The sequence below is a fragment of the Triturus cristatus genome, chromosome 1_2, assembly GCF_964204655.1.
Source record: "Triturus cristatus chromosome 1_2, aTriCri1.1, whole genome shotgun sequence".
NCBI lineage: Eukaryota > Metazoa > Chordata > Amphibia > Caudata > Salamandridae > Triturus > Triturus cristatus.
This window is the reverse complement of record NC_140580.1, coordinates 786,412,012-786,425,092: the sequence shown is the minus strand read 5'-3', so window position 1 is coordinate 786,425,092 and position 13,081 is coordinate 786,412,012. Positions and strand designations below refer to the sequence as shown.

The 13,081-nt window shown below is 46.2% G+C and overlaps 1 protein-coding gene across 2 annotated transcripts in view; it reads right to left on the bottom strand.

Moving 5' to 3' along the window:
• TPRG1L (tumor protein p63 regulated 1 like) overlaps positions 1 to 2,493 on the bottom strand; it is a 111,404-nt gene extending 108,911 nt beyond the window's left edge. The window contains exon 1 of one of the 2 annotated variants that reach the window (XM_085608846.1): positions 2,191 to 2,493. In XM_085608846.1, the coding sequence (XP_085464972.1) occupies positions 2,191 to 2,376 (186 nt within the window). In that variant the 5' untranslated portion in view covers positions 2,377 to 2,493. Of the gene's footprint in view, positions 1 to 2,121 lie in introns of both variants that reach the window. The other variant, XM_085608845.1, reaches the window with a different exon arrangement.
• Positions 2,494 to 13,081: the final 10,588 nt, after the last annotated feature.

Here is a 13,081-nt window from a genome sequence, read left to right as displayed (position 1 = left end):
CTGCCTGCAAGACTGGAGGTGAACTTCACTATGGATAGTGGTGGACAGGCCTTCAAGATTAACCCACACTTGCCACTGCTAGGGTCCACCTGCTGGTGCTAAGACACCAGGGCTTCTAAGGTCTTGCAGGGGCCTTCTAAGGTCTAGCATGGGAATGGGATCCCTAAGGATAGTGGTCAGGGGGACTGTTTATGAAGGCTGAACCTGGTTCCCCAGTTCCAAATTCAGCAGCTCTGACTATAGTGCCACATCCTCTCCCCCACTGAACACCATACCCCACCGAGAGAAACTCGCACTGCCTTCAACTACAACTCAATTGTGCCCAGCTATAAACACCTGAATGTGACTCAATTCAAATTACGTACTAGACAAGAGCAATATACTGCCTAAAAAGAAAATAACATCCTGGAAAAAGCAAACACTCATAGGCAGGCAGGTAGATTAAGTAAAGCAGGTGCGTGTAAGCAGGAACAACATGGTTACCGTAACGCTTTTACGCTCATTGTTCAGAAATGAGTGAGTGCTTTTGCCTGACAAGTTATGGACAGAAGGGACCCGTTTCAATGCCCATTGCTTATATCCTTACAATGCGTAAGCAGTATGGTGAACACATAGCCCGTGTTTTGTTTTCCAACCCACCCATCAAGCAGGCATTTCAGTACCTCCAGGAATGGTGCACTTTCCCACCCAGGGAAAGCAATGTTGTTCAAAGAGAGCCTAGAACATAAAAGTAGCGCTTCACCGGCAAACACTGTAAAGTGGCTGGCGCTAATGTGTTTGTGTGTTAATAAAATCACTCTGGCCACTTTGCGACCGCTCTATGTTGCTGTGGTTATTTATTTATTTTTCATATTTTTAATGTTTTATGTCTCTCCATCTCGAGACTGCACTTTGAAATTTAAAATTTCAGAAAAAGGCCACGTTTCCAGCAGAAGTTTTTTTTCTTTTTTTGGATCCATTTCAAAAGGGAACAGATAAACGAAAGGAGGAAAGACAGGGTAATAACAGTTTCTTGAAGTCACGGTTTTCAGTGAGTGAGGTGGAGCGAGAAAGAGAGGGGGGCAGCTGACAGTGGCAGAGCAGAAGTGGACACTGTCATGGTCTTCTCTGGGCCAGAAAGAAAAGACAGAGTCAATTTCCTTCTCTGCCCGAACGCCAAGCCTTATCTATAAGCCTTGATGATTTCTGGCGTCCTGGGACGCATGTTTAAAATGAAAAAGTAGGGGAACGGAACCTAATCAATTAAAGAAGTAGGGGCACGCCGTGCCCTGCCGATCCCGCCCACTTCGACCACTGAGTCCAGCGCAGGCTGACAACAACTTGCCAACCCTACCCAGGCCTCGCGCCCCATTACTCACGGTAGACAATTCCCCATGAACTAACGATTAACGTTTTACACACTTTAGGTCATCTATCCCTCACTCTACATAGTATTAATGTTTTCCATTAACTGACGCCACATCACACGCAGAACATCACTTTTAATGATAATACTTTAGGGAGCAAACATTCAAACGTCCTTTTCTTCGTCAGTCCTTTCACCTAAACGCATCCCCGAAACCCGGATTCCCTCAAGGCGCTAAAGCACCTTGGCCGCAGCAATACAGTGCCATCCCATCTCGGTGGTTCCAGTTTTCATCTTACCACTCCCTGTACTGCCTCTCAACCCCGAGTATCAGTAGGTTCTGAACCTTTACAAGTCCCTCTTCCTTCACAAGATTGTCTTGTAAGTCACCTCTCCCACAGAATAACCGGAGACTGCACATCACAGTTGATCGTACGCTCATAGCATGACCTCCCTGGCTTTCCCATCAGTATGTCATGCAACGCCCACAGGTTTCACACTTCTCGTTTCAGCAGATCGTGTAGTACCAGCAGGTCATTTCCACCCTTCCCTCTTGTGCTCCACTACATCTTAGGCTTTCGCCCTTTTTACAACAGTGCATAAACGTGCTTTTAATGTAATGTTCTAAAAGGTGCGCATTTGCAAATCGTAATACACGTAGCTGACCATCACTCTCCCACGCAAATCCTTAGCATCACATCATAGCCGTGGCATAATGTATTACTCATCGAAATTTAATTCCCTCCCTTCGCTCCGTTATGTTCTACCACACTCACGGAGAAGCACCCCTTGGCGTTCTGCCAGACCACCACCCCTGGCAGCCTCTGGCCTCTCGGACCCCTCACCCTGAAAACGAAGTAGTCCCGCACGCGAGCCTTCATGGTGGGGTCGAGCACGGATATTGGCTGCAGGGTTCGTAAAGAGCTGTGCATGGAGGTGCCGGGAGGAGTGAAGGGCACCTCCACACCCTCCTCCGCTCCCAGCGCAGTGGGGCTACTGTCCGAATCAGCCGAGTCTTTCAGCGCTAACATGGCGGACACAGCACAACCACCAACTGCACGAACCTAAGTCTCAATGATTGTTTACTATTGCAACTTCCGGTCTACTGTGTAAGTCCTTTAGGGCGGGTCAATACCGCGACGTTGTATGCCGTATTGTTCAAAGACTAGAACGGCACTTTACGTATCGGGCAGGCCAGATGACATATGTTCCATACGGAAACAGAAAATCAGCCAAGCATAGGCGGGGCATATTACAATTACCTAGCTAATACAACAGCGTACTTATATTACAACATTTAATTTTTTTGTATGTTGGTGAAACGCTACACTTCTTTAAACTAGGCGGCAAATCATGGTTTTCCGAAGCAAGCATTGGTAAATGTAATCTGTTTCGTCAATGTCATAGATGGCAACATTTGCAAAAAAATTCTAGGAACATATTGTAGCACATTTATAATCCACATTTGTAAAGCGCGAACAATCACCCGGGTCTCTTAGGCGCCGTCAGTAAGATTAATAAGCTATTGCCCCGAGTCACATGGTGCTGGGCGAATCTGCCGCCAGCGACGGGGATTGAACCGTGATCCCCAGATTCCGGCGTCAGTCGCCCTGACCGTGGGGCCACACCTCTTCCTGTCAATTACTTGAACATTTACAACACCCACTGGCTCAAAGCCCCGCCTACTCCGCCGACCCACATAATTAGCATAATTTAACTTTCACTTTTGGCTCTTGCGATACCAGGAAAAGTATAGCAAGATGTTTGATAACATTTCAAAACAAATACAGGAGTGCCATCTGCTGGATTCATGAGGAAAATACTCCACCAGAAGTTTTGGCTACACACAGGACAGATACAACGTTTTAATTTAACGTAATAAATAAAGAGAGCAATCTGCAGATCGTGCAAAACGAAGTGATTTGCTTATTATGCGCCAACGCTGGCATGCTGGGACTGTCCCGGGATAGAATCGTCATGCAAAGGACCTCTAAAAGGTGTCTAAGGTCAGGGAGTAAGAGGGGAATAAATATCAGAACTAGGATACAAATGCTCCCATTTGACCTATGTTTCTTTACCAATGATTAAATCTGGTATAGGTATGAGTATATGTACAAAGCTACATAGTTATAAGATACAAATACACATTCGTTTTTTGATTTTTGTTTATTATTCCTACTAACTTTTTTCTTCATAACCAATGCATTTAATGACATTTTTTTGTAAAGATACATTTTTCCCCCCCTTTTTTTATACAAACAGTATTCTGGGTTTTTATACAAAAATTGGTGCAAACATATTAGCCCCCTATTTATTAATAGATCTTATGTCAGACTCATTCATTCCTCACAAACGTTCACAATCATACAAGACACATATACACATCTGGGTGTAAAGGAAACACAAGAATGTAAAACGTCTCCAAAGCAAAATTAAATGACCAAAACAATAAGGTCTGGACACACGAGGTCGACGCATGTTTCAGTGGGTTGACACACAATGTTAACCACCTTCATCAGGACCTTTCCCAAATAGAATAAAGTGTCACACAGGCAATTGAAAGGGGGTACAGGTTTCCTATGGGATGAATCCCAACTCTCAAGCAATGCGCAGATTTGTATAGAACTTGGGACGGCAGTGCCTATTTCACATGTGGCTGTCGGTCCACTTAACTTTCATGTGACTTAGTATATGTAATGCCTTCAAGATTTCTTATATAGGTGAGAGGACTACAGCAAGGATATATATAGATATTATAGGTTCATGTACGTTAAGGATTGCCTCTGTGTACTTTGTTACTGGCTCAAAATGGGGAATATTCTGAGCCACAGTAAAGAAATGTATTCCCGCAATGTGGCCAAGTGAGCTCAACTGAGCATGCCCTCAATGGATATTCCTGTATTTACGATAACGTCCCATCTAAGGCTCCGCGTCCATCTAGTTCTTCCTTTGGAGACGTTTTACATTCTTGTGTTTCCTTTACACCCAGATGTGTATATGTGTCTTGTATGATTGTGAACGTTTGTGAGGAATGAATGAGTCTGACATAAGATCGATTATTAAATAGGGGGCTAACATGTTTGTACCAATTTTTGTATAAAAAACTAGAATGTTTGTATAAAAAAAAGGATTTTTTTTATCTTTACAAAAAAAGTCATTAAATGCATTGGTTATGAAGAAAAAAGTTAGTAGGAATAATAAACAAAAATCAAAAAACGAATGTGTATCTGTATCTTATAACTATCTAACTTTGTACATGTACTCATACCCATACCAGATTTAATAATTGGTAAAGAAATATAGGTCAAAGGGGAGCATTTTTATCCTAGTTGTACTACCCGGGATAGTGAATTACCCAGGACAGTCTCCAACGGGACAGTTGGCAGCTATGCTATGTGATTAATAATAAGCTGATTTTTGTTGTAAGTTGTAGCTTGGTGCGCAGTTGTGTACTATAAGGTGCTGAACCTCTGTTAAAGTGTTATTACTTGTTTTTTGAGAAAGTCAATATTTAAATAATAAAATACAGCAGTAATCAGGGTTCAGTGGATGCCTTGGGTCTCTGGGCCCCAGTGCCACTGCACTTGCTGCACCCATGAAAGCTACGCTCCTATGGAGTATATTATTCCAGGAATGAAGGATACAGCCATATAAGAATTGAAAAAGGGGGTCCTGTTTAAGGAATTTTAAGGGGCCCAGCACAATTGTGTCCTTATTGCCCAGTGATGGATACAGAAGGATAATCATTAGCCTCCAACTAACAGAGGCGCTGTTGTTAATTTTTTTTAGAAGGTTAGGGTGTAGTAATGAAGAGTAGCCTCCCTGCCTCTCAGCCCATCTTCAACTGTCAACACTCACACCAGGCACCCAAGCAAACCACTGATGTACATCACACCAACATTCCACACAAAACAGTCACAGTGGCTGAGCAGCAAGGAACCAGGTAACAAGGGAACATTGTAAACACAACCGGAAGATACTACATAGGAAAACTGTGATTTTCTTTAAAAAAGTATAAATCACATTGAAGGGACAACACTTGTGTTTGTTTTGATCATAAATTCTTGCATTTAGAACAAGGCATACAAAGAAAAGAGCAGGTTTGGTTAATTAAGTTATTTCTGCAGCCTGCAACAGCCATAATTTGCTTTAATAAAAGTCTGGTACCACCTAACTGTAAAATGTTCTGTATTTTTTTTGTACACGTAAAAACTGCAGTAAACTTACATCTTTGTTCCTGTTATAAAATTAGCGTGCTAGTTCTAATCTTTCTAATATGCTCTGCTATGTCTTTTAATGTGAAAAGTTTACAGCAAAACGATAAATCGATTCAGAGAGCCCGTGATTGTGGGGTATTAATATTGTTTTCAGTGCCGTACTTTGAGATATATGTGATCTTTGATAGTTGTTTGCACAACTCCTGTAGTGACAGGTCTACTGGGCCCCACTGGAGCTCAAGCATGACATATCTGGCATAATTAGGAGATTACAAAACAGCCCAGTGTCTAGAAAGCTGGTGTTGTAAAGTCACAAGTCAAGAGAGACCCCGTGAATATTAAAAATGTGTCACATGTCATTTCTTCTGCTGAAAGACTGGGGCGGAGGTCACAGTTTTCAGACCTCTTTAAAGCTGGCGGGGCTGGGTCAGACTCTCCACACTTCACTCATCCCTGTGGAAGGCTAATGTAAAAGTTAAAAAGTAGCCATATGACATTGAAAACTTCATATGGTTTGAGCTGAGTAATACAGATATCACTATATGTTGGCCTCATCTCTTAAAAGCTGGTGGGGCGGTGGCAGGTTTCACACGTCACTCATCCTTGTCTTCGAATGACTGATAGGCAAGCCTGTCACTTCTGTTAGCTGTGTCACAGAAAGCATTAGCAGTTGCTGGTATTGTGAAGTGGTGGGGCAGGTGCAGGGGGAATACAAGCTAAAGATAAAATAATTATAAATAATAAAATTACACTTACCTGCTCCGACAGCCACCGCCTTCCTCCCGATCCTCGCGTCTCGGACATCCAGGAACTGCTGCACACTGCGTAGGCTCCCAGCTTCCAATCCCAGCACTGCTCACATGCTGGGAATGCTATTCCCAGCATGTGAGCACCACTGGGATTGGTCTGAGCGCCTTGGTTCAGCGCTCAGAGATGGATTGAGAGCCTGTTTTGGTTTCTTAACCCAGCTGTACAACACAGCTAGGTGGAGAATGGCTAATTGCGCATTACGGTTTGGCCAGCCCCTGAGGGCCGGCCAAACCGTCACTGTGCCCACCACTCTCCACTCGTCCCTCCTCCCTGGTGCGCCATTGTTAGGATGAATGGCCCGCCCCTCCCTCGGGAGGGGCGGGCCATTTGTTTGTAGGACAACAAATAAAATGATTATAAAAATGTTATATCATCATTTTATTTTTGTTGGTTGCCTCTTCTGGCAATTATCAGGGGGCGACGCTCCTCGGCCATAACGTAGGAGCCACCCCTGCAGCACACAACTAGGGCAGAGTTTTTAGCATGGTGGACTCTACTGTAAACAGTCAGTAGGGGAGAGATAGTCTGGATTATATATTTGGAAGAGAACAAGTCACATGACAGGCAGAAACAAGATGCAGAGGGGATCAGGAAATAAAGATGCATGGGAGCAAGAGGTAGAGGTTTGGGGATCAGGGGAGAGGGGGCCAGGAAGTGGGAGGTAGAGGGTAAGAGACAGAGGAGTGGAGTAGGGGGCAAGAGACAGAGGTATTGAGCAAGAGATAGATGCAGGGAGCAAGAGACAGAAGAGCAGAAGCCATAAGAGATGGTAGGTGCAGAGAGCCAGGGTAGCAGAGCGCAAAAGAGAGCAGGATATGAAACAAGAGAGAGAGAAGTGTAGGCAAGAGGCAGAGGCGTGAGGTGGAGAGCAAGAGACAGAGAGTTACAGAGCAGGAGAGGGAGAGACATTAATCATGAGACAGCAGTGAATGGAGTATGAGACAGTGGGGTAGGAGCAAGAGACTGGGGTATATAGCAGGAGCCTTAGGGATCTGAGGATGAGAGACATAGTGTTAGGGGAAAGAGAAGAGGTAGAGGTCGAGAGACGAGATAGAGAGCAAGAGACAGAGCTGTAGGGATGGATGGCCCAAGGGTTGTTGAGCAAGAGACAGTGTGATAGGGAAAAGTGGAGAGACACTGAGACAAGGGCTGATGTCTGGAATGCAAGTGAGAGTTCTAGAGGAGATAGAGGGAAGTAGGGAGGAAGACGGGGCAGGCAGCAAGGTATGTCTTTGTAGCAAGAACTATCGGCTAATTTTCTGTAGCCCCACACCTGTGATGTGGATGATCAATGGGATTTTCCTAATATAGTGTTGTGAGGCCACAGTGAAGAGTTTGCGCTACACAGAAGACTGTAACATACCGTAATGTGCATGATGTAGAGGTTGTTGTATGGGCAGCATTGATCATGTTTGTTAAAAACCAAAAATGCATTTTCAGCCTAGAAGCCTGCCTGAAAGATGTAGCAGACACTCTGAGCTGAGACAGCCACATTATATGGCACTAAACACCCCCTCCTTCTTTACTGTGATTTGAAAGACCTGCAGCAAAAGGCATCCACCTTGAATTCCATGGCAACAACAATATTTCACTGTCCTGACCCCAGTCCGAGGTGCAGCTGCAGGGGTATTTCTGGGATGAGTGCCTGTGGAGCTGGTTGCAAACCCATAAGCCTTTAGCAAATGTTTCTCTGTGGCTTGTAATCATGGCAGGCTGGACAGCTGACCAGAAGTTAAAAAGGTCCAGGCAGCAAAAGGGGAAGTGTCCCCCCAAATGGATATATGTTATATAAAGTAAAACAAATGCAGCCCAAGGCATTCAGACACCGAATGCACAGTCTAAAAATATTTAGAAGCATCTGTGTGTCTGTTTGGTATGGCGACTGTGTACATGCCCGTATGGTATGGGACTGTGTTATAATGTCAACTTAAATGTAATTCCCCTCCCCTGGTTATTATTGACTATCACTCACACTGGAGCGTCACACATGTGGTATCCATTATAACCACCAAAGGGATGGAAGATTTTTTAAGAGACACCTTTTCTTTGGAAGGTGTTCCTAGTGTCATTATTACAGATAATGGGCTGCAATTCACGTCCCAAGTGATGGAAGACTTCCTAAAACTCCTGTCCATTATCAATCTCATCTCAGCATTATACTGTCCTAGAGCTAATGGGTTGGTAGAAAGAGCAAACAGGATGATTGAAGAGAACTTACAACTCACCTCCAGTTTGGGAATATCACTGGAATATTCCCTAAGAGATTTATTGTGGTCCTATCACACTACTCCTAATGCAGTCACAGGAGTATCACCTTTTGTACTACTCTAGGGAAGAATACCAGGCACCAAACTGAAACCCAACTGGTTAGGTGGGGGACTACCGGTTTGGGTACAAGGAGAGAAGATTGATGAAAGGGTACAACTACACAAGAGAGCATGCATGAGACAATATACTTCTCATCACCGCTCTGAGATAAAACCAAGGAGAGTAGGGGACAAGGTAATGGTAAATCTTCCTGTAGCACGCAGGAATACTCACAACAAGGGTTCCGTGCCAAGGTTCATAACAGAAGTAGAGAACATTTTTGTTGTTTTGAATGATGGCAAGGTGTGGAGGATGGACAGAATTGTACGGTGTCGTGAAATCAAACACAAGCATGTTTGTGGTCTGGAAAACATGGAAGGTAAAGAAATGGATGTATCCAGGTTCTATTCCAGTAGAAGGAGACAAGAACCTGAATACCTTGAAGATTATGTCACACCATAACTTTCATTTCCTTGTTGTCAGGTCCTCTTCTTTATTATATCCATGCTATAATTTGTAGTGAGTAATACAATATACGTACTTACTGTGCATTGTTCTTTTTATTAGTTGGGAGGGACATGTGTTATAATGCCAACTTAAATGTAATTCACCTTCCCCGGTTATTTCCTTTACCCTGCCTTTTATCCTTCCTTGTGCCCCCTCCCTCCCCCTTTGTTGAACATTGGTATGGCCGGGAGTGCACCATAGAATGTTCAAGTGACACTCCTGCATTCTGCTGAAGTGACATGGAGGTGTCAGTGGAATAGTGAATGTTCTCCTCCACCAGCATTCTTATCTTAATTACATCAGACTGTATGTGTGTCCGTGGTGGGATGGAGAGACTGCAGACACATGCATTCTTAGTGTTTGTTGAAAAGTAAAACAATCAAGCATTTCATTCATCACATTTTTAAAAAAAAATTTTTTAAACATTACACACAAGCAAGGCAATAGGCATTGTAAATGTCAGGACGTGCTCCCCGGGGTAGGGAATCAATGATCAGCGGCAGAGAGGGGAGGGGGGCCCGGCAACAGAGGAAAATTCAAACTGTAACTCACTCGTAACCTAACAGACGAGGAATGTTCGGCTAGGGGGACAAAGGGACATCCAATACAACAGCCAGAGGAGGGGCACAGATGTCTCCGCGATAAGCGTTCCACGGACCCCACACCCCAGTCCATTTCCTCGGCTTGCCTCTCGCTACATACACCGTCTTTTCTCTAAACATGCACCAATCCATATTCTCCTTCCACACCGAGACCGTGGGCGGCCTCTGGGAACCCCATAACTGGGCAATGTTACGTTTAGCCACCATATTTCCCAAAGTCGCCCACCGCGTCTGTGCCACATCATAATCGTTTGGCTCCCACACGTTCAGCAGGCATCTCCTAGCTTCTGGAAGCAGAGCAACATGAGTGACTTCTTCCATTACCGCATGCACCCGACGCCAAAAGAGCGCCACCTCAGGGCATTCCCATATAACGTGAAGGAAAGTACCCAGCGAACCACAGCCACGCTTACACATCCCATCCACGGAGAAACCCATGCGCATCAGGCGGGGACCAGTGACATACACTCTATGGAGTATCTTTAGTTGTACGAACCGAAGGCGGGCCGGAATTGTCACCTCCCGCGGGGAGGCTATTGCCGAGACCCAGTCCTCATCATCTATTTCCAAACCGTCAGCCACCCAGATCTCCCTCAAGCGGGTCAACAGATCCGCCCGATCGTTGATAAGCTTTTTATAGATCAAGGAGATTGTGCTGTCAGGCACGTAGCCATCGAGCACCCTGTCCTCCAGCGGGGAATTTTCCGGGATAGCAGTAGCATCAGGGAAAACCGAGCACAACGCATGACGGACCTGAGCATACCGGAAATACTCCCTATCGTTTAGCTTATATTCCGCTTTCAGCATTTCAAACGTTTTAAACTCCCCTTTCACCCAGAGGTCACTCACCTTACATATGCCAATCATATCCCATTTCTCAAAACCTTTAGTTTTCCACAAACAGCCCAGCCTTTCCGAAGCATACAGTGGAGTCGCTCGAGTCAGGCGGTCCTTCCAACCCATCGCAGCATTAGCAGCATGCCACACACGTACCGCTATCTTTGTTGGACCTGTCAACTGCACACCAGGAGACTTCGAATAGTGTGCTCTATTATAATCCCCCCCCCATGCAATAGCATTTCATCCATCTCGAACGCCGGGTTCAGGGCCGGTCCGTACATCCCGTGGTTCACCGCCGCCAATTGGGACGTCCAATAATATCGCTTGATATCGGGGAGTGCAATACCTCCATCATACCAAGGGAGTGTCAATTTTGTGAGAGCAATTCGGGATCGCCCGTCCCAAATCAACCGCCTCTGCAAGCTCTCCACCTCACGGAAATATCGGGCCGGTATGACGTCGAGTGTATTTTGCAGTGCATACAGGAATCGTGGCAGCGACATCATTTTAAACAACGCCGCGCGTCCGAGCGCCGAAAGCGGAAGCCGTCGCCACCTCGAGACGACGGCCCTCAGTCGTTGGAGTGGGGGGAGTAGGTTCCGCTCATAACGGGCCACAGGGTCCAAAGTTATGAACACTCCCAGGTATTTAAACCCTGACTGCGAAATCTGGATAGGGCAGCCACGCGGAAGGAGAGGAGCGTCCCCAGAGAGAACATAGACGCATGACTTGGCCCAGTTAATGACCAAGCCGGAGTTGCGACCAAATGAGCTCAGAACATCGACCAGTACTATCAAAGACTGCAGGGGAGATGTGAGGTACAGGAGAATGTCGTCCGCATAAAGAGAGATGCGGTCCTCAAATTCAGGCGTCCACCTAATGCCGCGCAATGAGGGCTCCCATCGTAACCAGGCAGCCAGAGGTTCCAAGGCAAGTGCAAAGAGGAGGGGCGACAGCGGACAACCCTGCCGCGTGCCTCTTCCCAACCCGAAGGGTGCCGACACTCTGCCATTCACAACTACCTGAGCCAACGGTTCCTCATACAGCAACTTCACCCAACCGATAAACCCGGGGCCAAAACCAAATTTCGCGAGCGCCGCCCAAAGATACGGCCATTCTAGGGTATCAAACGCCATAGTGGCATCCAAGGACGCCAAAACGGCCGGTTCACGTATGTACTCCGCTCTGGCGAGCACTCCATGAAGACGCCTCAGGTTCAGAGCCGTATTACGGTGAGGTATGAAACCGGACTGGTCCGGATGGATCAAGTCGCCAACGACCCTAACCAGACGATTAGCTAAAACCTTAGCAAGAATTTTAGGCTCAGCATTTAATAATGAGATGGGCCTGTAAGAAATACACCGATCCCGCGACTTCCCCTCCTTGTGAATCACGACTATGGTAGCGAGACGCTGATCATAGGGGAGGGAGCCCACGTCACGTGCCTCAAGAAACATGTCGCAGAGATGAGGCGCCATCTTGTCCGGGTGCAGTTTATACAGTTCAATGGGAAGGCCATTGGGACCCATGGCCTTGCCAGAAGCGACCGAGCGAATAGCCAAAGCAATCTCATCAGGCGACAACGTCGCATCCATCAGTACCCTATCCGCCTCTGACAAAGACGGCAACACTATATCTCTCAGCAACAGATGAGAGTCATCCTCAAGGCCATTCGAGACTGGAGAATATACGTCGCGGAAATAAGTCACGAAACATTCAACAATTTCCACAGGATCAGTCACACGCACGCCATCCGCTCTCTCAATAACCGGCACCACTCGACTCGCTCTCTCCTTCTTGTCCAACCATGCAATCAATTTTCCAGCCTTATCCCCCACATCGTATAAGCGCCCCTGTTGCTCTCTACTCATCACTTTGGCAGCATCAGTAACCAACGCCCTATAGTCAAGCTGCTTAAGACTGAGAACATGCAACTTATCATTCGTAACACCCAGCTCCAGGTCCCCCTCCAACTTGGCTATGTCTTTTTCAAGGCGAACCACCGCTTCAGTCTTGTTTTTCTTGGAGTGGGAAATTAGAGAAAGAGCCTGCCCACGGAGCACTGTTTTGAAGGCTTCCCATAATGAGACAGCAGAGGATACTGACCCCACGTTTTCAGTGAAATAGCGCTCAATAGACTTGACCAGGACCGCCCGGATTTTAGGAGTACGCAGGTACCAGGGGTTAATCGGTGCCACCCTCCCCTCAGCCCCGGGGGTGACCTCAATGTGCAACAGTAGTGGGGAGTGATCGGAAATACCCCGGGCCAGATGTCTTACTTCCCTAATCATCACAGCTTGGGCCGCCGGCATAAGGACATAATCAAGTCTCGATAGATAAACTCCCATGAGCCCCTGAGTGGAAAGTGTATTGCGCCTGCCCCGGGTGCATTAGTCTCCAGCAGTCTATCAGTCCGAGGGTATCTATAAACCCACTCAGCCAGGCCTGTGCCC